General features: G+C 46.9%; 1 protein-coding gene across 1 annotated transcript in view; it reads right to left on the reverse strand.

Annotated features, from left to right (window-relative positions):
- The window catches only part of ZFHX3 (zinc finger homeobox 3), a 279590-nt gene that overhangs the window by 12948 nt on the left and 240336 nt on the right, over positions 1-26306 (reverse strand). Inside the window, exons 6-9 of the mRNA XM_034788358.1 lie at positions 19311-19444; positions 18873-19073; positions 9143-9245; positions 1158-6596 (exon numbers count right to left, since the gene is read on the reverse strand). Coding sequence (XP_034644249.1) covers positions 1158-6596; positions 9143-9245; positions 18873-19073; positions 19311-19444 — 5877 coding nt within the window. The remainder of the gene's footprint in view (positions 1-1157; positions 6597-9142; positions 9246-18872; positions 19074-19310; positions 19445-26306) is intronic.

The following is a 26306-nucleotide window of genomic DNA, read 5'->3' on the forward strand; positions in this document are numbered from 1 at the left end:
CCTGGAGCTTGTTTAAAACAGTTTAATGCTGGACCATTTCAGGGTCATGTTAACACCTTGTTAGAGAAGGTGTCCCAGACTCACGCACTATACCAGAGAGCAGCTTCTGGAGCGGAATCTCATAGTCCTTTTGGGTCCTGTAACAGCTATGGCAATTTCCTGCAATATCTTTGGGAAATCTTACAGTATTAAGTTGATGTCTCATCGTGGGCCAGGGACTGTATGTAGTTCCATGAAGGAGGGGGACCACAGCCCTCCAGGAACTAAGAACAGTGTGTGTGTGTGTGTGTGTGTGTGTATGTGTGTGTGTGTGGGGGGTTATTTGGCAAATTCACTCCTGCTGTAACACCTCCAGAGAGCTACCATGTCCCGGGGATGCTCACATACACTAGTTCAAACTGCATTCACCAGATGCCAACAGACAAAGAGAGAAATGGCCTCAGTTTAAACTGATTCAGGGCCTTTTTTCCATGACTGCTCCAGCTGGCGAAGGAAGAGGATGGAGTATTCATACCCTCTGTCTGTGGCAAGTAGGCCATAAGGGAATTACGTTTCCCTTTTACTGCCAACTATTGCTCAAAACGAATCAGTGGCTGCATGGACAGGCATGTAGGTGCTATTGTAAGGCACTCTGAAGGCTTTGTCATATAAAACCCACCAGATTTTCCATCACCATTTCTACAATGCAATTTGTGTTGTCAGTACAAACATCTGCAATATACTGAAAGTTTGGGAGCAGTACTAAATTGAATTTAATGTAAAAAGAAACAACACAAGGGATATTGTATTGACTGTATCATTCCTTTTCATATTTAATTCAATAAAAGCTTCAATTTCATGTTACTTGAAGGTGCTGGAGAATTTACAGAATGTGTCAAAGCAAGCACGGGTCCTTGCCCCAGAGTACATAGGGCCTTGCTCACTGGATATGGAGAGAGACACAGCGAGCTAGTAAGTCTCTTACCTGGCTAGAGAAATTGGATTAAGGAACTAGAGGTAAAATAACTACTCTTTAACGCCTGCCAAGTAACATCACAGAGCAGAGGGCTCATGAACCTGATTTCAGACATTGCCAGGGAAACATCCATTTGTGCTGAAGACGCAATACTAGGGAAAAGGTCACCTTTGAGCAGAGAGATGATGGTTCCAGAACCCACCTGTGTTGGATGGAGTGAAGCCTGGCAAGGATGGGCTGTTGAGGCCTGGGAGCAAGACTGGAGGGATGCCCTGTAGTGCTGGGTACGCAGTAGGAAGGTTAAGAGCTTGTAGAGGGGTATTATCAAACATGCCCTGCTGTTGAGCTGCCAGACCAAGAACCTCATTGGCTTTTTTGATCCGGTCCAACTCCTGCTGAGCCATCAACTGACGTACAGTAGCTGGGTCAAAGTACTCCTTCTCCTTATCCAACTGGCTTCCAATGGTGTCTTTAACTTTGGAGATATGCTGTTGAGAGAAGATATGGTCACGTACAGACAGCCGAGCGCTGTACTTGATGCCACACAAAGTGCACTCTGTTTTGGGTCCCTCATAACTTGTTTGGTTTATACCAAAATGCTTGGCCATGCTTAGCTTGGACTTCTTCTCCTTTGCCCTAGCATTCTGGAACCAGACCTGAACAACTCTCTTTGGCAGTCCAATGTCATTACCTAGGACCTCACACTCCAGCATGGTAGGCGTCCTGTAGTCGTTAAAGCATGACTTTAGAACTTTTAGCTGGAGATTAGTCATCTGAGTGCGAAAGCGTTTCTGCCCTGGCCGATCCCCACTGTCTCCAGACTTGCCTGCTGAACCACTGGCACCAGGGCTGGGTGAGCAGGGGTCTGCAAGGCTGGAGGTTTCACTATAGTCCACAGTACCTTCATTGTCATACTCTTTACTATAAAAGCTGGGAGCTGGGCTGACAAGGCCAGAAGACAATCGATCTTCATACTCAGACATTGCTATCATGGCAGCCTTTGTCAGGCCCTCACTAGGTCCTGATGTTGATTTGAGTTCAGTTGCAATCCCTGTTGCACTATCGTTGTCTGCATTGCCTTCATCTCCTGTTGTAGTGTCTGTGATTGCAGTGTTGACAGAAGAGCAGTCATCATTGTCCAACTTGGTTTGGTCAAAACTCAGATTAACTGAGGATATGGAGGGGCTTTCAAAGTCTTCTATTCCTTCCACTTTAATGGAGGACGGACTAAGCAGAGTTCGAGGTGAGAGCTCCATAGTTTTGCTTGCTGGTGAGAGAGGAATACCCTGACCATCACTACTGGTTGGTGGCAAGTGGGAAAAGCTTGCTCCATCAAAAATGTCCCCCTTCATTTGGAGTCCTCCATCACAATCCAAGAGCATAGCAGACAAAGTCAAGTTGTACCCTGCTCTCTTAGCCTCATGCCAATGACGGGATCGGATATGAGCTTCCAGAGCCGTCTTTGCTTTAAAGAGAGCTCTGCAGAAAGGACACCGTCTATGGGCTTGGGCAGGTCCCACAGCTCTAAACTGCCCTTTCCTTTCCCGTGCTCGAGTGTTCTGAAACCAAACCTGCACAACACGTTTCTTCAAGCCCACCTCATGCGCAATGTGATCCAACATCTTCCGTGTTGGGTTAGAGTCGAGCAGGTACTTCTGGTACAGAATTTCCAGCTGTTCTGGGGTAATAGTTGTCCTTAGACGCTTATCTCTCTGAGGTTCTTCTCCGCCAGTCCCACTATCATTTTCCCCAGGGCTTGCACTGGCCTTTTCCTCCAGCTTTCTCTTCAGAGTGTTCATTGTAGATGTTGGGGTTGAGGGTGAAGTGGCTGAGCTTGCTGGAATCTGAGGTAGAGTTCCAGATAGCAGCTGGCTTGCAAGTAGTGGATTACTGGGGTCAAAAAGCATGAAAGGCATATCTAGTGTCCTGTCCAGAAACTGCGGATGGATAAACTGGTTTTGTGCACTCAAAAAATGAAGCTGCTGATGCTCCTGCCAATGCTCAAAGGAGGGAAATGCCAGTTTGCATTGGTCACACTGGTACGGGATTAACTGAGGAGGTAGGTTTGCCAGTTGTTGAGGGGTGGACGTATGAAGGGGCTTGAGGGAAAGATGTGAGAGTTGAGATGGACTTGGGCTTGACTGTGGCAAAGGACACTGGGGTGGCTGTGCCTGTGGTGGAGGCTGTTGTTGTAATGAGGATGGGGAGGATAATGGTGAGATCTTTTGGTGTGTTGAACTTGTCTTCTGTTCTCCTTGGTCTTGCTGCTGCTGCGGCTGCGGCTCTTGCTTTGGTTGTACTTGCTTGTCTTGAGTTTGGTTTTGCTGTGTACTCAGAGGTTCAGATTGCTTTGGTTTCTCATCTGTAGCTTCTATTTTAGAACTATACATGGAGGAGTCATCTGCCTCCGCTGTGAGCTGCACGAAGGCTGAAGAGGTTGCATTAGCTGAAGATGTGGGGGTGCTGTAAGCTTGAGAGGGCATTGGTGTGCTGCAGGAGGAACTGGTTGGCGTCAACAGCTCCATTGCATCCATAGAGTCTTCATTCTGGCTATCGTCCTGTCCATCCTCATCCTCATCCTTATAACAAAGCTTTTTCTGGTGTTTGATAAGATCAAAAATGCGCTGAAAGACTAGACTACATTTTTTGCACTGGTAGTTTAAGTTGCTTGTTCGAATGTACCTATCATTTGTAAGCTCCCGCCGTTCCCCATCTTTGCCTTCTCCTTGGTTCTCATAGTTTTTCCTAGCTTTCTGACGGGCGTTCTGGAACCACACCACTATAACACGTGTAGGGAGGTTCAGCAAATTAGAAAGTTGTTCAAATTCATCATCCTTTGGATAAGCATTAGCATCAAAAAAGTCCTGCAGGACTCTGAGCTGGTAATCAGTGAACCGTGTCCTGGAGGACCTCTTGCTTCCCCAGTATTCGTGCTTTTGAGGTTCTGGAGAGGGAGGCCGTGAGTCTATCTTCAGTTCTTCCAGGCTGGTAATTGGAGGATTGCTGAAGTTGTACGGGGAATCCTTGTTGCGCTGGCGTTCTTTGAACAGAGTGTTTCTAAACCAGTGTTTTATCACTTTCTGTGGTAGTCCAGACTTGTCTGCCATCTCTTTGATCTGTTCCTCACTGGGAGAGTTGTTAATATCAAAATACTGCCGAAGAACTCTGAGCTGGTCGTCTGTGATCCGAGTACGTGGCCTCTTGTTCTGCTGTTGCTGTAGAAGGCTAGGGTTGAGCTGATGTTGATACAGCTGAGCTAGGTCTGCAGGTAGAGGGTCTACAGGACCAAGCTGAGGTGGTAACTGGGCAGGTAATGTTTGTAGTGGCATAGTTTGCATCATAAGTGGTGAAAAGATGGGCAGCTCCATTGGCATAGAGAGCTGGGTGAGTGGCACAGACGGCTGGGCTGGTGCAATTGTAGGAGAAGTAATAGGTGGAGCAGAAGTAGGAATGGCAGGAGTGGAAGCTGGCTGAGGAGGTGCTGTAGGGAGTGGAGGTGGAGGCGGAGGTGGAGGTGGTGGCGGATCTGGAGTCTGAGGTCTCAGTGGATACAGTTTATCATAGTGCTCTCTGTACTGCTTGGCAAACTTCTCCAGCTGCTTAAAGGGGAAGTAGTGTTGGTGAACGTGCTCTTGGTGACTCTTTAGAATGAGGATGTTTGAGAAAAACTTGCCACATGTGTCACATTCAAGCTTTTCCAAGTTCTCACCTTGCTCTGTCTTCCCATTTTTCTTTTGCACCTTCTGCTTGTTCTCATTGTACTGAATAACCAGCTCAAAGCCAAAGTTTTCTAGCAAGGCTTTTGTGGCATTGCCTCTTGCATCAGATGCGATACGTGGAGGAAGTAGGGAGGGTTCTGAACTATTGCCTGGGGCAAAGTCTTTCTTGTCTTTGGGCTTTAGGTTGTCAGGCAGAGACTCCTTAGACAATGAACTGCTGTCTCCCCTCTCTGCATTTTCCCTTTCCCTCTGGGTTTCTTTTTCCTTCTCCTTAATAACGGATTTGTTTTTTTTCTCTTGATGCTGGCTCTGTTGTATATGGACAGAGTGAGACTGTGACAAAGATAGTTGACCTTGCTGCTGTTGTAATATCTGTGTATGGCTCTGCTGTGGGAGCTGAACTTGAGCCTTTAAATCTTCCAGCAAATTTGGACCAGTACCAGATAGTGTCAGAGCACCACTGGTCACAGGCAAGCTAACTTCTGGATTGAGCTGGAACTCGGCACTGGGGATGTAAAATGGAAACAGAAGATGCTGCTGTTGCTGAAGCTGGAGCAGGGTCTCTGTGGTCATGGGGAAGTGGGGTAAGAGAGCAGGGTTGAACAGCTGAGACTGCAGGAGCGCAGCTTGCTGCTGCAGCTCTTGCTGTAGGTGGGCCTGGACTTGGGCTTGCGCCTGTGCTAAGGTTTGAGCTTGTTGCTGTTGCTGCTGCCTGGATGCAATCATGTCTGCCAGTTTCTTCCGGTTGACGTCCTTAGGCTCAGAAGGAGAGACGATGTTAGTGCTAACGGGATTACTCGAAGAGGAAATTCCCACACTCTCACTGGATCCCTGGTTGAGTAAACTAGGGACTGGAGCTGTGCCAGCGTTGCTGGTGTTGGTGGTTGTGAAGGTATTAGAGCTGCTAGTACTCACTGGACTTGGTGTGGATGAACCCAGAGAGATACTGCTACTACTGCTATTCCCAGTTCCATTACTATTGCCACTGCCACTAGCTGCCTCCAGCTTGGCAGCTCGAGCCTTGGTCTGGTGTAGGACAGACCTCATGTGGATCTCCAGCGTAGAACTCTGGCTGTAGGCCACATTGCAAGTGTTGCACTTAAAAGGTTTGTTGTCTGGACTGCTGGTAGGTTCAGGTTGCCCAGTAGCAGACTCCTGAAGGGCTCTTTTCAGTTTATGCAGATGAGAAACTGAATTGTAATGGACCAAAAGAATGTTCTTTTGTGTGAAAGATTCTTTGCAGACTGTGCACTTGTATGGGCGAGATGGATCGAGAAATTTCTCCATGGTGAAATTAGGACCTTTCCTGAAAGGTAGGGCCCTCTTAGGTTCCAAGCCAGAGTCTTCTTGTACTGACCCAGAATCACTGCCAGTAGGACTCTGTTTATCTTCTAGGTCACTCTCTTCCTCTTTATCATCTTCAACAATGATAGTATGGTCATCCGCCAACGAAGGGTCGCCCATAGCTAGGAGGTCTCCATTGACCAAAAGCCCACTGTAAAGCTGCTGAATGTCTGCTTCACTCAACTCCAGATGACTCGTCTCCAGGTGCTTCTTCAGAGCTTGGAAGGTTCGGAAACTGCGTTGGCAAAGACAACACATAGTAGCTGCTCTGATGACATGGTACTGAGAATGAAGCTGCAGCTTCTCGATGGTTTTGAAGGCCAGGCTGCACTGGTTGCAACGGTACTTGTAGACATGGCGATCGGACACTGGCAGTTGGGGCCGTTTAGCATGAACTTCATTGAAATGCGTTTGAAGGGCCGATGAGCTTTTGAACACCTGGCTGCACCCCTTCTTCCAGCAAAGAAAGCCAGAGTCCTCTCTGGTGGAGCTCTGATCGGCAGGAACAGGTTTGGACTCTCCACTGTGCTCTATGCTCTCAGATGACAGAATGCTTTTTCCGGAGTCCTCAGAGGTCTCTGAAAACAGAACCAGAACAAAAAGGATGAAGTGATGCAAGGAAGATACGGTTTAGACAGGGCTTGTCTCTGTCACTCATTTACAATTTAAATACAATTATAAATCATTCATTTCTTAATTTGGATCCGATCCAGTACTTCCTTCCCCTGGCCACAGAGGCATTTTCCTTCACCTCTACTTCTGCTGAGGCTGTTACTTCTCACCAAGTATTTTGTTAGCCCTCCCCCCTCACTGCCCAAGATTACAACAGCCCATGATGTAGCTCAAGGCCCTCTCATAAAACATACCTTCCCCTTCTGTAAGAAGGCTAATGCTCCATAAGAGTGTGTGGCCATCCCTCCCCATCAGTCTCGCAGGGAGGCCATGCCCCCTCGCTACATACCGGCACATTATCCTTAGTGCAGAAGGACAGACATTTTCCCTAATATTCAGCCTAAGTTTTCACTTTCTTAACTTCACCTCATTATCCATGTTATGCCCCACTGCACAACCTTAAATAATTTTTCTTTCTCCTTGACTTTTACACCCTTTGACTATCCGTGGACTGCACACATCTCCCACATGATGTTGTTCAAACAAAGCTGGGCATATTTACCCCCTTTAATTCCTCCTCAAATTAAAACCCGCAGTCCCATAACTATCTTTGTTACTTTTCCTTGCTGTCCTGTCAGCTTGTCAAAGTCTTGCTGATAATGATGTGCCAAGAACTGAAGGTGATATTGAGGCTCAGGTCCACTAACACTGCAAAGAAAGAGTGAAATTCAGCCCCTGCTGGTCCCTATTCCACTGAAGGCTGCTATGCCCCAGGAGAACTCAGTCTTGTGGGGAAGGGAAAGCAGCTGTTCCACTGCCACCTTTCCTCCAGGTTCTACCCACGAGAACAGAGCTATTCTGGTAGGGGAGAGATACTCCTACTGGTTGAAGCTGAGGAGGGGATCTGAGGAATCAGCACACCTCCAGCAGCCCAAGCCATGCCACTGGTGTTCTCTCTGGAACGGTGCTGTTCGCATGCAGGCTCTGTGGCAGAAAGGAGGTGGTGGTTGTCTTAATCCCAAATTTCCTTATAGATCTCTCCCACTGTGGTCCCTGCACCAGGCTTGACACTGATAGAATCTGGCCTAGAGACTATCGCCTCCCCATCTGGAGACTAGGGGCCTCACCTATGCACCCAAAACTGTAGTGTCCTTTTTTTGCTGCCATACTATAGAGCACACTATAGAGCAGGGGTCGCCACAGCGGGGTGCGCAAGAGGATCATTGGGGATGCGCGGCGGGAGTCCGAGCGGCTTTTTTTTTTTTTTGCACTTCGGCGTAGCAGGGGGTGCGTGCTCAAAAATTTTTTACTGATAGGGGTGCGCGATCAAAAAAGTTTGGTGACCACTGCTATAGAGTCGGGACTAAATAGCTGGCCACTGTTACTGGTAGGCACGACTTTACAATGTTATACGGTAATAAAAAAGGCCAATGTAATTTTGAGCTGCCTTGCTAACATGCCTCAACCGTGGTGTTACTTCAGTGAAATTAGCTGCTTTCTGGGCTGTATTTAAGACAGTGAGCAAAAGGTGAAAAGTTCTAAATCTCACTACCAATTCTCTGAGCCACCCAGGCCTGGTCTACACTAATCCTCCAATTCGAACTAAGGTACGCAACTTCAGCTACGTGAATAACGTAGCTGAAGTCGACGTACCTTAGTTCGAACTTACCACGGTCCAGACACGGCAGGCAGGCTCCCCCGTCGACTCCGCGTACTCCTCGCGCCAAGCAGGATTACCGGAGTCGACGGGGAGCACTTCTGGGTTCGATTTATCGTGTCCAGAACCCAGAAGTTCGATTGCCTGCCGCTGAACCAGCGCGTAAGTATAGACAAGCCCTTAGTCTCCTAATTTCTCATGTCTGAAGAGATATTTTAGTTCTTGTTTTAATACAACAACATCCTTTCCAAAATCACTGGTTCTGGTTCTCTGTTCTGATGGAGGAGGATTTGAAACAAGACTGGGGATCGTTCTAAGCTACCATTGGTCTACGCCAGTTTGGGGATCATCTGGGCACTGGACCTGCCCATGACATAAATTAGAACAACCTCAAGATTGCTCTATTGTGCACGGCTGCCAGTGATCCCCAGGTGCTGTTCTGACAGTGGGGGATCAGCCATGTGCAGAGACACTCCAGTCATACGCCTTTTTCCCTAACCATGGAGCCAACGCTAGAAGGAATGTGATGTAGGAGCAGCTCTGGTGGCTCATCATCACTCTGAAGATTTCCCTGGAGCAGAGCAAATCAGCTCCAACATGCCCATGAATCAGGGCCTCGGACATAATGTTTATAAAATCAGTTCATTTCTGACCTAAGCAAACTTGTCCATCTGGAAATCCTGTTAGATCGCCTGCTGTCTGCACTGGTCTTTTAAATGAATGATCTGAGCAGAAACTGCATGGGCAAGGGATAGCAATGCGGCCTTTTTCTCTCAGTGCATGGGAAACAAGAACAGTAAGCTGCCACAATTCAAAGCAGGATGATTTTTTTCAGTTAAGAGTTAAGTAACTGACCAGCCTGCTTCCCCGGCTCCTCTGCATTGGTGTTTCCATCTCTGTCTGGAGTGGCTGCTGGGAGAAACATACTGCTGGGCATCATCACTTCAGGTGTTGTCACCTGAGGAAGGAGGGATGGTGGGGAAAATGGGAGAGAGGAGAAATAAAAACAGAAAAATGTTTTTAAAATCTTTAAATAAGCAAAATTAGACATCAGCAGAGGTGTCACTTTTCTTAGCTCATTGAAGACTCGTGTTTATTAGACAAAGCTCACATCAGTCAAAAGTGTTTCTACAGTTACATTCTGGACATAATTAGCAGTGCACACTCGAAGAATAATCTTATTATTAATATTTTTCCTTTATGTAGAATTCAGACTTTGATCACTGACAATGTTTTGTCATGGGCTGTGAAACTTCTTGTGCAACCAATTAGGTAGATAAGTTGAAAGGCCCACCTTAAGCTGCTGAAAACATAATAAGGCCCTAATTAAATCATACCTGTAAAGTACACTGTAATCTTGAACTAGGGAGAACTACAGCACTATTTTCAAAGTGTATTGATGCATAAAAAGGAGGGGCATGAGAAAGAAGAGTACAAATAAAGAGAGGTGACAAGAGAAAGGATGAATAAAGAAAGACTGAAACGAGATGGCAAACTGTCTGAAACACAAAGCTTTTGCAACCCTTTCCATGTTCTGACTGTTGGAAAGAAAACAAGCGTTCACTCTGGCTCGCTTCAAAATTCCGTTTGCAATCAGTTATGCTATCACCAGCCCAAGACTCGAAAGCCATGATTTTTACAAGAAACTAGTGATTCTGGATAGCTCAATTTTTGGAAGCCCGAGTTGAGACACTTCAAAAGAAGCTTGGGTTTCAGGCTCTGCACTTTCGTACGATCAGGCCCCCATAAAGTAACTGAAATTGGGCATCCAAAATCACTGGTTATTTTTGACAATCTTGACCAAAAGGACTAGTGCTTTGACCCGTGTTTAACATCAGGCACGCAGCAACAAAACCCTACGTAACTCTGAGCACCACATGCCTAGCAACTTAAAGGCTGCTCTTCAACGGATGCTCCCCAACACAGCAGCTCAGGAAACCGTTCAAGACCATTGTTCCCACTAGTGCTATCTCATAACACAGCCACATACAGGAGCTCACCCCATAAACAAGTGCTTGATGTCAGTTCTGCTGCTTTGATTGTCTGTGAGCATCCTCTCACCTAGATACTAAAAGGAACATCCTTACCATGCCCTGAGTCCTTAGCGATTGAGGGAGCAACAAACCCAAACTGACTCTCAGTGCTGGTGCTCTGACAGTGCCCTTTTCCAGCCACTGATTGCTGGGAGAGGATGGCATGTTGGCAATGGTGCTAACCTGTCACATTCTCTAGTGAAGCTACAAAAGGGTCCCCTTCAGGCCAGGCAGAGGAATGGACTGATCCTTGGATTTCATGGCAGAACAAATGATGTGATTACTTTCATACAGTACAGCTACCTACCTTCTTCTAAGCAAACTTAAGTCAAAGGCCACAAGGTGCATGCGGGATGACTAATGAAATGCTAGCAAAGTCTGTGACTAAGGTATAGCTGAAATACTGTGAACTCTAAATAGGACATGGTGTCTTCCTCACCGGCATGGATATAAACCCTACGCAGGAGGTGTAGGGAAAGAGGGTCTGATCCAGCCATGCTCAGGTTCATGGGGAGCAGGAGCATGTACATGGACAGCCACAAACAAAGATTTGATTGTGAGCGATCTCGGATGTCAGACAGCAGAGGGAAGGGATGCTGTCACTGCTCTGGCTACTCACAGAGCTGTGCAATGTGAGCAGTGCTTCATTGGTAATGAAAGAGGCGCTGGAGCTCAAGTGATTTTTTTACTTTGGTAACTGACACAGCAAGCCCAGAGGTGCCGGGGTTCTGAACGGCCAGGCCTAGCAGTTCCAGGACTCAGCCCTGGCACATAAATTGAGCACTGAAGGTGAGTGATACAGCCACAGCATTTGTGTTTTACAGACGTCTGCATCCTGTAAAGGCAGCTGCCACTGATGAAGCACTAGGAAAGGGGTGGAGAATGCCAAACTCATTACACCTTTTATTCCAAAGCAGAACATTTCTGAAGGCTGTGGTTGGTGAGTCCAGAGGGAATGCAAGAAGTGAAAGGTCACCGATTCATTTATAGTAACCAGACTCAGAGGAGGGGGAATGAGGTGGGAAGCAGAGGAGGAAAGACAGAAAGAAACGATGTCTCTCTCAGTTTTAGCAGCAGGGAAAGTGCTTTCCCAGGATCTTTAGGAATTATGAAAAATAAATAACGAGAAATTAAAAAAAACCCAACAGAGTAGAAAAAATAAAATTATCTAACACCTCAGTAGCACATCATTATAGAAAACTGTGGGCTTTTTATACACATTACAGTAAGGCAGTCATCCCCACTAACAGACTCAGTACGACGGATCAGTAATTGTTTTCATACACTTTAATTAGAAAAACTCAGATGGCTATGAATAATAATGGAAAAGAGAGACTTTTGCACTTGAAAGGTTGAAGTCAATCAAGTGTGAATGACGGCAAAAAGGAAAAAAAAAAGACACCAATTCATCAGGGCTCTGTTGTCTCGCCGCGTCTTTAATCATAATTCCTGATTGGGATTCAAGAAGGCAGTAAGCAGAGTTTCTTTGTCTGCCTTCACCTTCTGTCAATTAACTCACCCCGAAATATAATCATCAACCTCACATGCTCCTCTGCATCTTAATCTGGGCCTCCAAACCAATAAGTCCTGCCCCTATATGTGCTTAAGTAATTACCTTTACCTACCTGCATCTCCACAGCCTCAACTCTCCCCCCTTCTCCCTCTTTCCTCCCCCACACCCAGAAAGGGCTTTGGTACAGGAAATCGTTATAAGGCAGAAAATTCCTAGAGGGAACTGGGACAGAGCCAGAAGGGCAGGAAGTGAGAAATTGTGTGCATCTGTGTATTCAGGACAACTGCAGGCTCTCCCAGAGAGCTGTGCAAGGGATCCACTGGCAAGTGAAACCCTGAATGTAAAGCTCTATGCTTGGCTCATTGCCCGATATCCCCACCTCTCAGTCATTTGCCAGCTCAGCTCAGCAGTCCTCTTTGCTGCAGCCATCTTCCTGGTGGGGGCCTTCCCCCTCCCACGCCCAGATTCTCCCCCAGAGGGAGTTGCCTGACCACTCATCAACCTGACCACTTGGCATACAGGCGGTGTCCCAAGCCCCCATCTTCATCTGTTTTCTTTTCACACGGTAAACTCTTTGGGGCAGGGACTATGGCTTCCTGTGTGTGCAGAGAGGGCCTGGCACACTCGGGTGATTTCGCAATACAAATAAATAATCAGAGTAGAAGGTGAAAAGGAAGGCACTGAATCCTGGCTGCCAATCACAGATAACCAGGTAAATGATATTATTTTATACTGTTTATGGTTATGTCTGTATTTAAATGGTGTAACTGTCATGGGTGGAAGGGCGGTGGAGGATTGAGTCTTGTAGGGGAAGTTAACTTATGTGCTGTTTCATGTGATCATATGTGGTCACTTCCCATTCAGATGGTCCAGCAATAGCTGGGAACTAACCCTAGCTCCAGTCTTCCAAACTCCTAAATGTTTGTATTTCCTCATTCAAGTTTCTCTAGTGCTTCCACAACACCAACTTCATATGCACCAATATGAAGGTATTAAAACAACCCTAAGATATGTATACAACTGCAATGTATCACTGTGTCAGCTTGCTGGTGTAACCCTAGACCTTAGTTATTCTATGTACTGGGGCAGCACCGAGGATCCCCAGACGTGACCCCCATGGTGCTAGGGGCTGTACAAACACAGAAAGAGATGGTCCCTGCCCCAAAGAGCTCACAATCTCTCTCTATCACTTCCCTATTGTTTCTTAGCCACACTCACTACTGTACCATGTTCAAATCAGATTGTCATCCCCTTGGAGTTAGAGTCACATTTTTCTATCTGGGCTGAAAGTCACCTATCATGTTTTAGCTCTAGAAAATAATTATCTAGTTCACTCTTGGAATTTCTAACCTGCCCATCCCCATAGTATGTAGGCATGTGTCCTAGGGGACCATACACTAGTACTTCCTGGCTCTCTTGTAAGTCATCCTTCTATACAATGTTATCGTGTAGGCTATGAATGGTATCACCTACACAGGAAATGTATACCCAGTACTATCAGACCTTAGTATGTTTCCTTCCTGTACTAGCAATGTCTCTTATGCAGTTTCCTTCTGCCCCAAGATGAAATTGGTTAGTGAGTATTTATGCTAGGGGTGAAATTGGTCCCTGGTCTGTGTAGATGCTGAGCGCCCACTATTCCAGTTGAAGCCAATGGAAGCTATGGGTGCTCAGCCTCTCTGGAAAGCAGGCTCCGGTATGTGTACCCAATACCCCAAATCAGTGGCCATTTTGGAAAAATTTGGCCCAGTTGCTCAGTGTTACAAAGTGAGCAGAAGTTGAACACAGCTCTCCTCTCTCCTTGTCCTGTTTGTCTCCCTTAAGACTGTCCTCTCTCACAGAGACTAAGCTCAAATGCTCGTCCTCAAGAGAAAATGAGCTTGCTGCTCTTTTTGAAAAGGACTCTGTAAGCTGCTTCCTCAGAGGAGACAGTCCAAAACCGCTGAGAGAAGTATGATCCTTTGGTGTGGGAATCCTGCTGAAACTGGGCCACGCCCACACTCTTCCAGTGACAGCGCTGGAGAGCCTGTTGTGAGAGCCAAATGTAACAGTTCAGGGGGTGGACAAGGACCTCGGTACAATCTCCACTCCGCCAGCAATGCTGGGCTCAGTAAATGGCTGTTCATCTCTGTTCTCTCATTCCCCTCCTCCCATTTCCACACACCATACCCTTTTCTAAGCCTCAGCAAAGCTTATAGTTGGGGTTTTCAGAAAGCACTGCTTCACTGAGGCCTGAGCTGTGGTGGCTAGGATTCTTGCTGTCTCGTGGTAACACATCCGTACGGAGGTTCCCATCTTGGCCAGTCTTTCCTCTATTCTGACCCTAGGTACATAACATGGGTCTTGGACACATCAAAGCCACGTACCCACCTTTGGACAATGACAAGAGATCAATATTCTATACATTAGCTCTGCCTTCTCCCACTGGCTCCTTCTGCCTGTCTGGGATGCAGGCCAATCCCATGGAAGTTCTAGGTAGCTCTTCATGAGCTCCCCCAACATGGCCAAAATAATTTAGATTTAAAAATAACCTCTCTAGCAAGGGTCTGAGGAGCTACATTAATATCCCTTCTGTCCATGCAGGGGGGAAATGCACATACAATGCAAGGTCCCCGAACCAGACAAAGGAGGGAATTTCCATTACAAAGAGAGAGAGGGGGCTGGAGTGAAAAGCTTCATTAGACTCAGAGAGGCAAAGCGATGGCAGTATACCAAGGTCACTTCTAATTTAGACCATCTAATTGGCAAACATGGCTCCAAATGGCTATCATCTCACAGGGCTCAGAATTAATGAAGCCCGATTATTTTCATTACCTTCATCCGAGATGGAGAACGAGACACAGAGTGAGAAAGGCGGGGGGGAGGGAGAGGGGGCGAGAGGGAGGGAGAGAGAAACACTGACTGACAGCAGAAGGCAGAGAGCAGTGAGAGGAGACAATAGAAAAGGAGAAAAGAATATAAAGACAGTGAGAGAGGAGAGAGGATGGCAGAAACAGGAAAGAATTACTTTGGGAGCAAGAGAGAAAAGAAAAAGATGAAAAGACAGCTGGCGACAGGGAACAATGGAAGGACACCTTAAACACGGGACAAGAAAACGGACAGCAGAATTAAATGGAGGGGTAGAGGAATTTATGGAACGATAAAGGAAGCTGAGAGGGAGGTGGGAGAATTCCCCATTACTGGAGGCTGCCTGGGAAGCAGTCCCTTCTATTTCGAGCCCATCAGTCTTGTCAATTGACTATGGAAGTGAACTGCACTTCACCCTCATTAAGGAGCTCTTGGCCAAAGCGGTGCAGGTCCAGAACTAGTGAAGTGGCTGTTGTGTGGAAAGACAACTAGAGTAGTTTAGAGCAGATGAAATGCCATATAAAACAAATTTTAAACACATTTATACACAGCGTAACCAAGTGGCAGCAGTAGAAGACTGGTGCAGACGGACTGGGGCTGCATAGAATGTTGCCTTCAGCTGTCAGGGTATCTTGGGAGCTCCACTGACTGTATATAAACCCTCTAGGTCATGTCTTCCCCGTCCATTAGATGCTGGGGTTGCTGCGCACATGCCTTTGAGCTCCGGGACCTCTACACACCAGTCACACACGTTTCTCTCTCACCCCACCATTGATGGACTAGCAGAGTGTCTTGAGAGGATCCGTTCTCAGAAAGGAGGGCTGGTGCTCTGGCTATTCCCAGCAGGACAGTCACCCGGACTGCTTGTTGATATGAACGGGAGAGGGGCAAGAAACACACAGCTATGAGATGCAGAGCATAAGCAAGCAGCTGTTACTATGGCAACAGACATATTAGACACTGCAGGTTCCTGAAAGGCGTCTGATAAGGTATTATTAACTTGAGCCTCCTTCAAATACTGAACGCAAAGACATCGTGTCAAAAGCAACCTGGCTCCCATTTATTGGGCTGCAATTCACTTACAGTGCATGAACCGGGTCTCGGTGCCTTCAGATTGAGACAGGAATCTTGGCTGGAATGAGCAAAATTAGGAATTTACGGTGTTCCCGTGTCCACCACAAATGGTTGTTTCTTTTATTTTTTTAAAAACCACGTTGTTTGCCATTTAAAGCAAAATGAAAATATCTGCCTGGCCCCCTTCTGCTTTATTCAAAGCATGCAGATCATCCCTCTTCCCCAGGTGTTATTTCCCGAGCACCACAGAGAAAAGCAGCCAGGCTTCATGGACGTGAACAAAGAAACAAGTAATGGGTCAGGGCTCACAGGAGACTCCCATCCTTTCTGATGGGATTTCTGATCTCAGCAGAAGGCTGGAGCACTCCAGGTGCCCTGGGCAGGGGTTGTTAAACCACTGGGTGAGTGAGGTCTTGATCACACACAGAAGGTGCACCAATCGAACTAAACTGCTTGCAGACTAAATGGTCTGAAGAATTCTGTATATGGATTTAAATAAGGCATTCTTATCCGTGACAGAGTGCCCACCCAAGGGGCTGTACCAATTTAACCACATCAGTTTCTAAACCACTTTAGGTAAAATTGGTACAACTTGTATGTGTAGACCAGGCCTCATAAACTGACCCCATTTCTCTAGACTAGAACCACGGAGAGCACTCTTGGCAGACTGGGGACTCCCACTTGTATGGCAGAAGCTCTAGTGCTACTCACTGCTCTCTTATTTCGTCTCTTCATGATAGGGACAAAATATTTTCATCTTGTGTTTGACTCTAAGCTGCCTTAGAATCTCAGTTCTTTGGGACAGTCCTTGAATATCAATGTATACAATGCCCCAGTACCATCGGGCTCTGTCCCTGTTTGGGGCTTCTGCGGGTGTCAACACTGCAATTAGACGCCCGTGGCTGGTCCATGCCAGCTGAGTGGGGCTTGCGGGGCTCAGGCTACAGGCCTGGTTGTAGGAGTTTGGGCTCAGGCTGGAGCCGAGCATTGGGACCGTAGGAAGGGGGAGGGTCCTAGAGATTGAGCCTGAACGTCTACACTGCAATTAAAGAGCAGTCTGAGTCGGCTGGTACGGGCCAGCTGCAGGTTTTAATTTTAGTGTAGACATATCTTGAGCACTATAAATGTTAGCTAACTAACATGTTGTCTTTCCAAAGCCCCCTGGTATTTTTGTATTGTATATTATTGTTTTCACTGAGGACAGAGGTACCCGAATTTGGCATTTACTGGGGGCAGTAATGGGACCTGTCAACACTGTTAGATGTTGGTGTGTTCCAAGATCATGGTTCCCAGACTGTGGTGCATAGATCTCTCCCACACGTTCCTGGACCAGCACCGATTGCCAGGCACAGCATCTCTTCTGGCATTTAATGAACCATTCTCCAGTGTGGAGCAGAGCATTCCTTCAGCCCGCCAGGAGCCAGGCCTGGCAGAGGGAGGGGGATATGGCAGCAGACCTGGAAGGACAAGAAACTGGGGGAAAAGCAGCAGAGGGAAGGAGAAATCTGACAAGCAAGGAGGAAGGAGAGAAAAAGACAGAAAACAAAAGGGAAAGAGGAAGACTGGTGCTGGAGCAAGATCATATGCTTCCTCAAACGATGCCACCTAAGGAGAAACATGGACCACTGGACATTTTTTCTTGTGCCATGATACACATGGATTAAAACACTGGAAAGACAGGTGAGCCCACAAGATTATTTTTATTTAGTTGTATTGTTGCAGTGCTTAGAAGCCAAAATTGTGCAAGGTGCTCCACAGAGACATCATAAAAGCAAGTCCCCGATCAGCCAGTCCATGACCGAGAGAGTGTCGCTTGTACAAAAAGCCTGTTCAGAATGACAGCTTGAACACCGCAATGTTAGAAATGTAATAAAAAGGACTTTTCCCATCATGCACTGTAATGATAATTTCCTTCTCAAATTAACTGGAGACAAACAGAATGCTGGATAAAGGCTTCCATTAGAGACAGTGTTAGAACAGAACTCCCATGTTTGACACCTACAGCAATGCTGTAGAAGGGGGGGAAAAAGTTTGACACAAACATCTTGGTACTGAACCAGATTTAACTGATCTCTCAAGTTTTGCTACACTTACAGAGAAACTGCACTGGTGAAGACAGTCACAGCTGCACAAAGATGCAACCCACCTTGGAGAAACAATTACAAAAATGGATCTATTTCTAACTACACGTTTCCATGGAAATATTTGATATTATTTAGAAAATCTCCTCCATTTCAACACCCTAAAGACCTTTCCACTTCAGAGAAGTTTAACTGACCATCCTTAAAGTTCCATTTGAAATGAGGCATTTCAAAACATTTTGACAGTGGCATTTTAAACAAGGAATTGACAGGATTTTACAGCCACACATTATCCATCTCACACGGGCCAACTACACAATATCCACTGGTTGTTATAGTTGCCTTGAAAAAAGTGATTGTTACTTATAAAAAGTTACGTTATCTCTGACTGAATAATTTCTCATTGAAGGTCCAGATCCTACTTCTACTCCCATGATGATCAGCGTCGATCACTGACTGAAGTGTACAGTATGAATTCCACTGAGGCAGTGCATCCCATGCCAGCCGCACCCTCGCCTCAAGAATCATAAAATTGCCAAAGACAGTAAACCTATCGCTTCTCCCAGTTATGTTTTAAACAGAAAGCCAGTTCCTGATTTCCTGTAAACTGTCACTTTAATGACCCTGGCTGTCCGATTTCATGAGAGAGTTAACATGGCAGCACTTGTTCTCTCCTTCACTGGAGGCAACACAGTCGCATGAACTGCTGCCTCTCCCACAAGCCTCCACCTAAGACTTGACTTTTGCAGTGACTTTACAGGGTTAAGGGAGAGCATGTTTACTGACTATTCTTCTCAGTATCTCCACAGGGTAACTCTCTCCTGACTGTGCCAACCACCACAATACCCAACCATGGGGATGAGAAGAATCAAAGCAAGAGAAGTTCTTGTAGGATCAAGGAGTGGGATCTTGGATCAGCAGGTTCCATCGAAACTAGCCAGTGCCCATGGGCACAGGCAAGGCCCTTTCGTTTATGCTAAGACAACTTCACTCTTGCTGGGAAGGCAGAAGGTGCACTTTGGCTCCCAGAGACTTACCGTCATGATGAGTTTTTCAACACAGTCGGGTGACACACTGTGCAGGTGTGTGAGGTGCAGCTGCAGATGGATCTTGTTGTTGAGCATGTCCTGGCAGAGCGGGCAACGGAGCATGGGCTGCACTGAGTGCTGGGTCATGGCATGCACCCGCAGCCGGTTCACATCGGTGTTACTGTATTTGCAGTATGGACACTGATACATCTATAGAGAGAGATGAAACAAAACATGCTGACTGAATCACGTGATTGACACAATCACTACTTATATTTCCTCCTTCCTTACAGCTTGACTGTAACAATCTTGTGCCTTTGTCCTACCATTCAACCACAACTTTTTCATCAGCTTTTCTTTTTCTCTAAACACCTGGGAAGTGAATTAACAACAGCCTCTAGATTTTTATGGCTTTCCAGGAAGTAATGCTGGGCTCCTGTGCCTCACCTGCTCTGATTTGGTCTCCTCTGAAGTTTTTGACCATTTAGAGGAGAGAGGTGACTCAGAGCTGCTGGGAAATGACATGCGTTTGGAGGATGCTGGAGACTCTGTCAGCTCCTTGTCTGCCTGGCTGGCTGGTGCTGCAAAGACAAATGAGACTTGCATTAGGACATCCCCATCAGGCCAGCTCTAAAGGGGTTCATGCTGGATGAAAAGATCAGTAATTCCATTTGTGTTGTATTTTCTTGAAACAAACACAGTCTAAGGATTTGAAGAAGAGGAACATCTGGGCCAAATGACATCTTACTAAACATGCTAGGGAGAAAGTACGAGTTTCTCTCTCGCTATCTGGCATTACTGGCACTAAGAAATAAGGAACTGTGACAGATCCATACAGATCCAAGCAGAAAAGCACAACCACTCACTCCGACTCCCTGGGTCAGCTTAAAATCTAGTAGATGCAAGACAGTCTTCTCCTGTGTTTACATGTGAGATTGGACCAGTTGGCCATATGTCAGCGCTTGAGTGTCAGGATTCCCCCTCCTTCCAGGAAGAGTTGGCTATACAGAGGACAATGCAGAAGGACATTCCTACCCTGAGTGCAGAAAGGTTCATACACAGTGTGCGAAGCATTGTGAGGCATTCATTCATTTAAGCCAGCCCAGGGCAGTGGTAGGTGCAACACAGAAGATTCACATCTGGGTCCTACTCAGTCTCACTTTCCCAGACTGGCAGCAGCTGGGAGTTCAGAGTGTGGCATGCACTCAGCATTTGGGCAGAGGGCATGGCTGGTCTTACTCTCCACCAAGCAGTCCCACTGAAATCCCCAGGAAGTCTGGGTGACAGAGCCTGGCCTATGACCAGCGGTGGGAATGGCTCTGATATGGACACCAAGAATGGCTGTTTAGGCATAAGCCTTAAACACATCAATACAAAGTAATGGTATTCAAATTCAAATGTATACATAAAAGTAAAAAAATCAGAGCTCAATGCAGAAAATATTCCAGGAAATTGACGCTGTTCCCAGAATGCACATCCTATGACCTATAAACTCTGTATCTTGGTAACCTGGAATACATAAGTTTGTAGGACATCTATTATTTAAAAACTAGAAAGACAGGCATATTACACACAGCTCCCCCCTCCCCGAACACACATTCATAACAGTACTATAATCTGTCTTGAATCGACTTCAAACCCATTTCACCCTTAATGGGAGTTATTCATTTTCACTTGAAAGATAATACATGACAGCTGGATATTTAACATGATAGACTGGCTGCCGATTAACCAGGTGCTGTAACGTTCTTAGATTGGTTCCCCCATAGCCTGTTCCCGATCTCTTATTCACACTGTGAACCTGATGCTGTGGAACCAACCACACCTCACTTCAGAAGCTGCAGTCAGTGCACAGCTTAGATATGTTATTCACATGCCAGAAACCCTTTCAAAGCTATCGAGGTGGGATTTATTCCAAAATGTGCCTTCTAATCGGAAATCTAATTCACACATTTAACAATCCCCCAACACTAAGCATTCATAAAATAAACAGAGTGCAAAACCAGTTCTAGGAAAAGGGAGTCAGACAGACACTATGAATGGACATAAAAGGACCTGTGTCATTCTTGTGGAGAGAGGAGTTCATGAATGTTAGTGCTCCTGAATGTGTCCAAGCGATATAGTGGCGAGAGCCAGGACAGATGATTGGCAAGTTCTTTGCCACATGGCTCTGTTAATGCACTTAATTCCTGTCCTGCAGAACCCCTGATATTTCAGTCCTGTGCTCCTACGGTGGTCTAATGCCTCAGTGTCAAATTTAAGCACATACCCCCAAAACGTGTAGAATCCCAGTGTACCATTAAGACCTTTGTGCTGCTCAGTCTACTAAAAAAAGGCCAACCCTACAGCTTATTAGTGTAAAAGAAGTCAATGCTTTCATGGTAAATCTACAGACATCAGAATGCATCCACCATTGTCTTGTCCGCATGGCAAGATGAACTTTTATTCAACTCACAAACTTGCTGTTTGAACCTAAAACCTCCCTTGTGGCTCAGAGATGGAGCTTCTTTAAAAAGATTTCTACAGAATTGAAGTTTAGTTTATTTTTTGGGGGAAAGAAAAGTAATCTCACAGTACAAATGGAGCGTCAGGGCTATGGGTGAAGATTACCTACCTGCCCCACCCCACGCCATGGGAAACAATCCTCTATATCCGATTCATGGTGTGACAAGAGAATAGCACTGAGCCAGGCTGTGCTTCATGAGCCCCCACTCTACCAATAAGAGTAAGAAGAATTCCTAGCAAGAACTCCTTCGTTGTGGCTGGTGGAAGATGATCCAGGGTTAAATTGCCTTGGCTGGTCCCTGTGTGACGTGAGGAGAGTGGCCCCAATAAGAAGGTTAACTACTGCTGATATTGTCCACTCCTCAGTTTGACCTCAGACATTAAAATGTCAACCACAGTCAGGAAGTCAGGCATCAGGCCCCAAGCTCTGTCTGCATACAGTCAGGCAGCAATACAAGCAGCACTCCCTTCCCTACTCATGGGGACTTGAATCACAGAGCCCTACAAGATTTAGGCTGGATTTCCGGTTAGGCACAGTAGGCATGTGCCTAGGGGCGCCAGCATTCTAGGGGTGCCTAAAAATGCAAAGTTTGCTGCTCCCAGGTCCCAGCAGGGGGCAGGGCCGGCTGAGGGGGAGACGGCCCCACGCAGCCCTGCTGGGGAGCTTCTACCAGCAGGGAAGGTGAAGCAGGCCCCTGTGGCAGGGGAAGAGTTCAGCAGTACAATGCAGGCCCTGCCAGGCAAGTGCGACCTGAGAGAGCCCGGCCTGGGCAGGCCTCACTCCTGCTCCAGCCTGGCTGATCGCGCCACACCTGAGGGGCCAGAGTGATCAGCCTGGCAGACACAGTCACCTCCAAGCGGGGCTGGTGAGTGTGGCCAGGGAGTAGGTCTTGGGGAGGGAGGGGCGTGTGTGTGTTGGGGTGCCAGGCAGTGGGGTGTCTGTGTGGGGCCCTGGGCAGTTGTGGTGGTGGGGTGCTGGGCAGTGGGGGGGGGGGCTGTGGGGGGGGGGGGTATGTGTGTGCTGAAGATGCTGTGCCTAGGGGCATGTAAGGTGTAAGTCTGTTCCTGTCCCCTTGCACTGACTGGTAATTAGGTCTCCAGCGTGGTTTGGGGAGGGACTCTCTGGGCTCTATCAACTTTCACTTCAACACTTGAACTACTATTAGTTGAGTGCAACAGGCATCTAGTGATTCTTCTCCTGCGGTGTTTGTGGCAGGAAGAGTCCCTACAGGATAGAAACTCCCCCCTTCCTAGATTTATTATCTGTCAGTTTAACCACCTGTTTCATATACATTAAATGTAAAAATATACATGCAGGAGATGGATGTTCTCATGGGAACAATGTGGACAAGGTAACTGTAATTAAACACAAAAGCCTATGTTAAAGTCTATCTTTAACTCATAAAAAGCAAACCGAAAACCAATGCTTTATTTACCCAAGTCTCCAAAGCCTTCCATGGCTCTCCCTATTGTGCCCTGCTATTGCCACACACCTAGTACCTGCGAATGTGACATCAGATTGGCCTGAGGCTCCCAAGGTGAGGTCAGGATGAACATTCCCAGAATGTGGTCGAAATCAGACTTATCTCCATGATCTTCATGACACCTCTTGTAGGTAAAGAGGAGCATAAAAAACAGAACTAGTTCTTTACTGACAACGTAAGTTTCTAGTTTCCACTCAGTGGAATTAACTGTGATCAACACATTGCAGGAGACATTCAGTGAGCAGGGACTGGCTTTGAGAGGGTTACTTGTGACATTAGATAAGATGTCACATTAAACTCCCACTGAATTATCAAAACTATTTTTTGGAAAAAGCTTCTGTGCTTAGAATCTACTGGGGACTCTTCTCTGAGAAACATGCAGAACTTATCTGTGTAACTTCCGGTGAGTGTTATTGGGAGTTGTGTATGGAAGTCACCTGCACAGTAACAAGGGAAAATAAATATGCTATTGTACAGTAAATGATTCAAGCCATTACCGGCAGGGCCGGCTCTAGGTTTTTTGCTGCCCCAAGCAAAAAAAATTTTGGCTGCCCCCTTCCACCCCTCCTTCCCCTCCCCCCGCACCCTCCTGCCGCCCCAGCCCTGGGTCACTGGTAACTCGCTCCCAGTGCGGGTCATTCAGCAGGAATTTTGGATGTGCACAGAACACAGACAGGATTGGTTCCCATATGGTTACAGAACTGCAGTAAAGTGGAACGATTTTCAGCTTGTGTGATTGGAGGATATCTGGATGCGTATTATAAGACTGTCCTACATAAATGAGGAAAAGTTGAGGTGCCTTTATTATTCTTTTGTTCCACTCTTTGTTTCTATGGGGAATTTACCAATGCAATATCACTGTCTTCCTTTTAAACAAATAAAACTAAAACTTAAAAATAATAATAATGATGATAAACAAAAGGCAATGGCTGTTAAAAATAGCAATTCCAGTCCTAATAACCACTGGGAAGCATTTCTTGCTCAATTTATTCTACTTTTTCCTACAGCAGGTTCCAGTGGATCAGTATATTTGATTTGGGAGAAATGAAGTAACAGCTGCCCAAACTGAGCTTGAGCACTCCTGAATTTTGAGGTGTTCAAATCTGGAAGGCAGGTGCTAGATTCCCTTTCTGAATATTAGCTAAATCTGGAGAGGAAAAGTCAATTTCTGCTTCCATGGCTCAGAAGTGTAAATCCTCCTACGGGCCTGGTTCTGTATCTAAAGCTGCCCAGTCTAGTAGAGCCTCCCCTCCCTTACTTTTCATTTTAAATTCTAGTGAGATCCACGAACCTGCCTTGCTAGGCTTCAGATAGAGAAGTGCAATGTCCATTTAGTCCACCCAATTCTTTCTTTGGGGGAGAGCCCAGGGCTGGGGCGGCAGGAGATGCGGGTGAGGGTGGGGGAAGAGCCCAAGGCTGGGGCAGCAGTGGGTGCGGGTGGGGGCCAGGGCTGGGGTGGCAGGAGATGCGGGTGGGGGCCAGAGCTGGGGCAGCAGGGAGTGTGGGTGCAGGGGGGGGGGCCCAGGGCTGGGGCGGCAGGGGGTGCAGGTGGGGGGAGAACCCAGGGCTGGGGCAGCAGGGGGTGCAGGTGGGGGCCAGAGCTGTGGCAGCAGGGGGTGTGGACAGGGGAGAGTCCAGGGCTGGGGCAACACAGGGGTGCAGGGGGAGCTCAGGGCTGAGGTGGGGGGCGGCAAAAAACCTAGAGCTGGCTCTGTTCCTACCATTGCAGCATGAGGTTTCAGTTCTACACTCCTTCCCCCTCCCTTTCCTTGGGAGCTAACCAAGGAAATACAGCTCTCAGGGCTCCCTGTTGGTTCTCAGCTCTCATGCTGGATTCTTGCGCCCCTGCAAATTTGCCGCCCCAAGCACTTGCTTGCTTTGCTGGTGCCTAGAGCCGGCCCTGATTACTGGGAATGGGATTACGTCACTTTTCCAAGGTAAAGAATTCAAATGCTTTATAGTTTTGTAACCAAAGCACTAAGGACCTACTTAATTTTGTCAAAAAAATATATATCTCAAACCTTATAGCTAATGTGTGGGAAAAACGATCTTTGGAAACTTCCAAAAATATGATCTCCTCTTCCACAGTGATAAGATTTGGTGTAATCCATGGCAGACTAGAGCCATTAACTCAGGAAATCCTGGGTTCTTGTATTTTGGCTATGCCACTGACTCACATTTTGGGAAGTCACCTGCATTTTCAGAGGCGGTCTTTAATGTTGGGAGCCCAGTTTCAGACAACAGGGGCTTGTTTACAGAGGTGCTGAGTGCTGCAGTTCTCTGATGTCAGTAGGCACTGTGGATGCTCGGCTGCTCTGAACATCAGACCATGGGTGTTGGAAGCACCCTAAATGAATGCACACTTTTGAAAACAGAATCTGGGCTGTTAGGGCAGCTCTGCATCGCCTGCAGCTACTAAGCTGACCTAACTAGTGTAGCCAGCTTCTGGAGACAAAGGACTGTCTCTACGCCAGCCCTTGGCGAATAGGGGGATCCTCTGGTGACACAGGAGCTGCCCCCATTAACCTTCCCGCTACTGCTGGGTGCATGGCCAGGTGTGGCTGGAGCATCCCGGGTTTTGGTGACCTCTGTCTTCCATAATGGCTCCCTGGAGCCACAGGCAGTCAGCACAAGATATAGCAACATTTCAGACCACTAACTTCAGCTGGGGAACCATCCTGGCAAAAGATCGTTTAAATTCAGTTTGCTCCCTTCCCCTGAAACTCCGAGTGTGCCTCAGTGCAGCTGATCTGGCTCTCCAGCCCTAACCTCTCTAACGTAGGGATACTTGTCTACTCCATAGGAGGGGGGTGAAGATGAATTGGCTGTTTTCAGTGTTCTCAAAACGTATGCCTCAAGACACATGCTAAGGACTATTTTTAAAGATAAAATTCCCATTTGGGCTATCAACACTGAGACCAAGTTACCGCTAATTGACACCCACCCAAACCTACTGTGTGTCAGATCTAAGTACATGAATGATCTTCGGATCAGCCATCATGGAACTAGTGGTGGGACAGTGTCACAGAGTAGGGGAGTTAACAACTCCTGTACATTCTGGAGAAAGGGGACATGCAAACCACATCACTCTTGAGCGCACCCAGTGATTGACTATAAAGCTTCAAAACAGACTCAGGGCTGGTCCACACTAATCCCCCAGTTCGAACTAAGATACGCAACTTCAGCTACGTGAATAACGTAGCTGAAGTCCAAGTATCTTAGTTCGAACTTACCGCGGGTCCACACGCGGCAGGCAGGCTCCTCCGTCGACTCCGTGTACTCCTCTCTTGGAGCAGGAGTACCAGCGTTGACGGCAAGCACTTCCGGGATCAATTTATCGCGTCTAGACAAGTTGCGATAAATCGATCCCAGAAGATCGATTGCTTACCGCCAAACCCGGAGGTAAGTATAGACGTACCCTTAGAAAGGAATGTGTATTAATTACCACATCACA

Source organism: Trachemys scripta, chromosome 13, assembly GCF_013100865.1.
Source record: "Trachemys scripta elegans isolate TJP31775 chromosome 13, CAS_Tse_1.0, whole genome shotgun sequence".
In the NCBI taxonomy this organism is placed as follows: Eukaryota; Metazoa; Chordata; order Testudines; family Emydidae; genus Trachemys; species Trachemys scripta.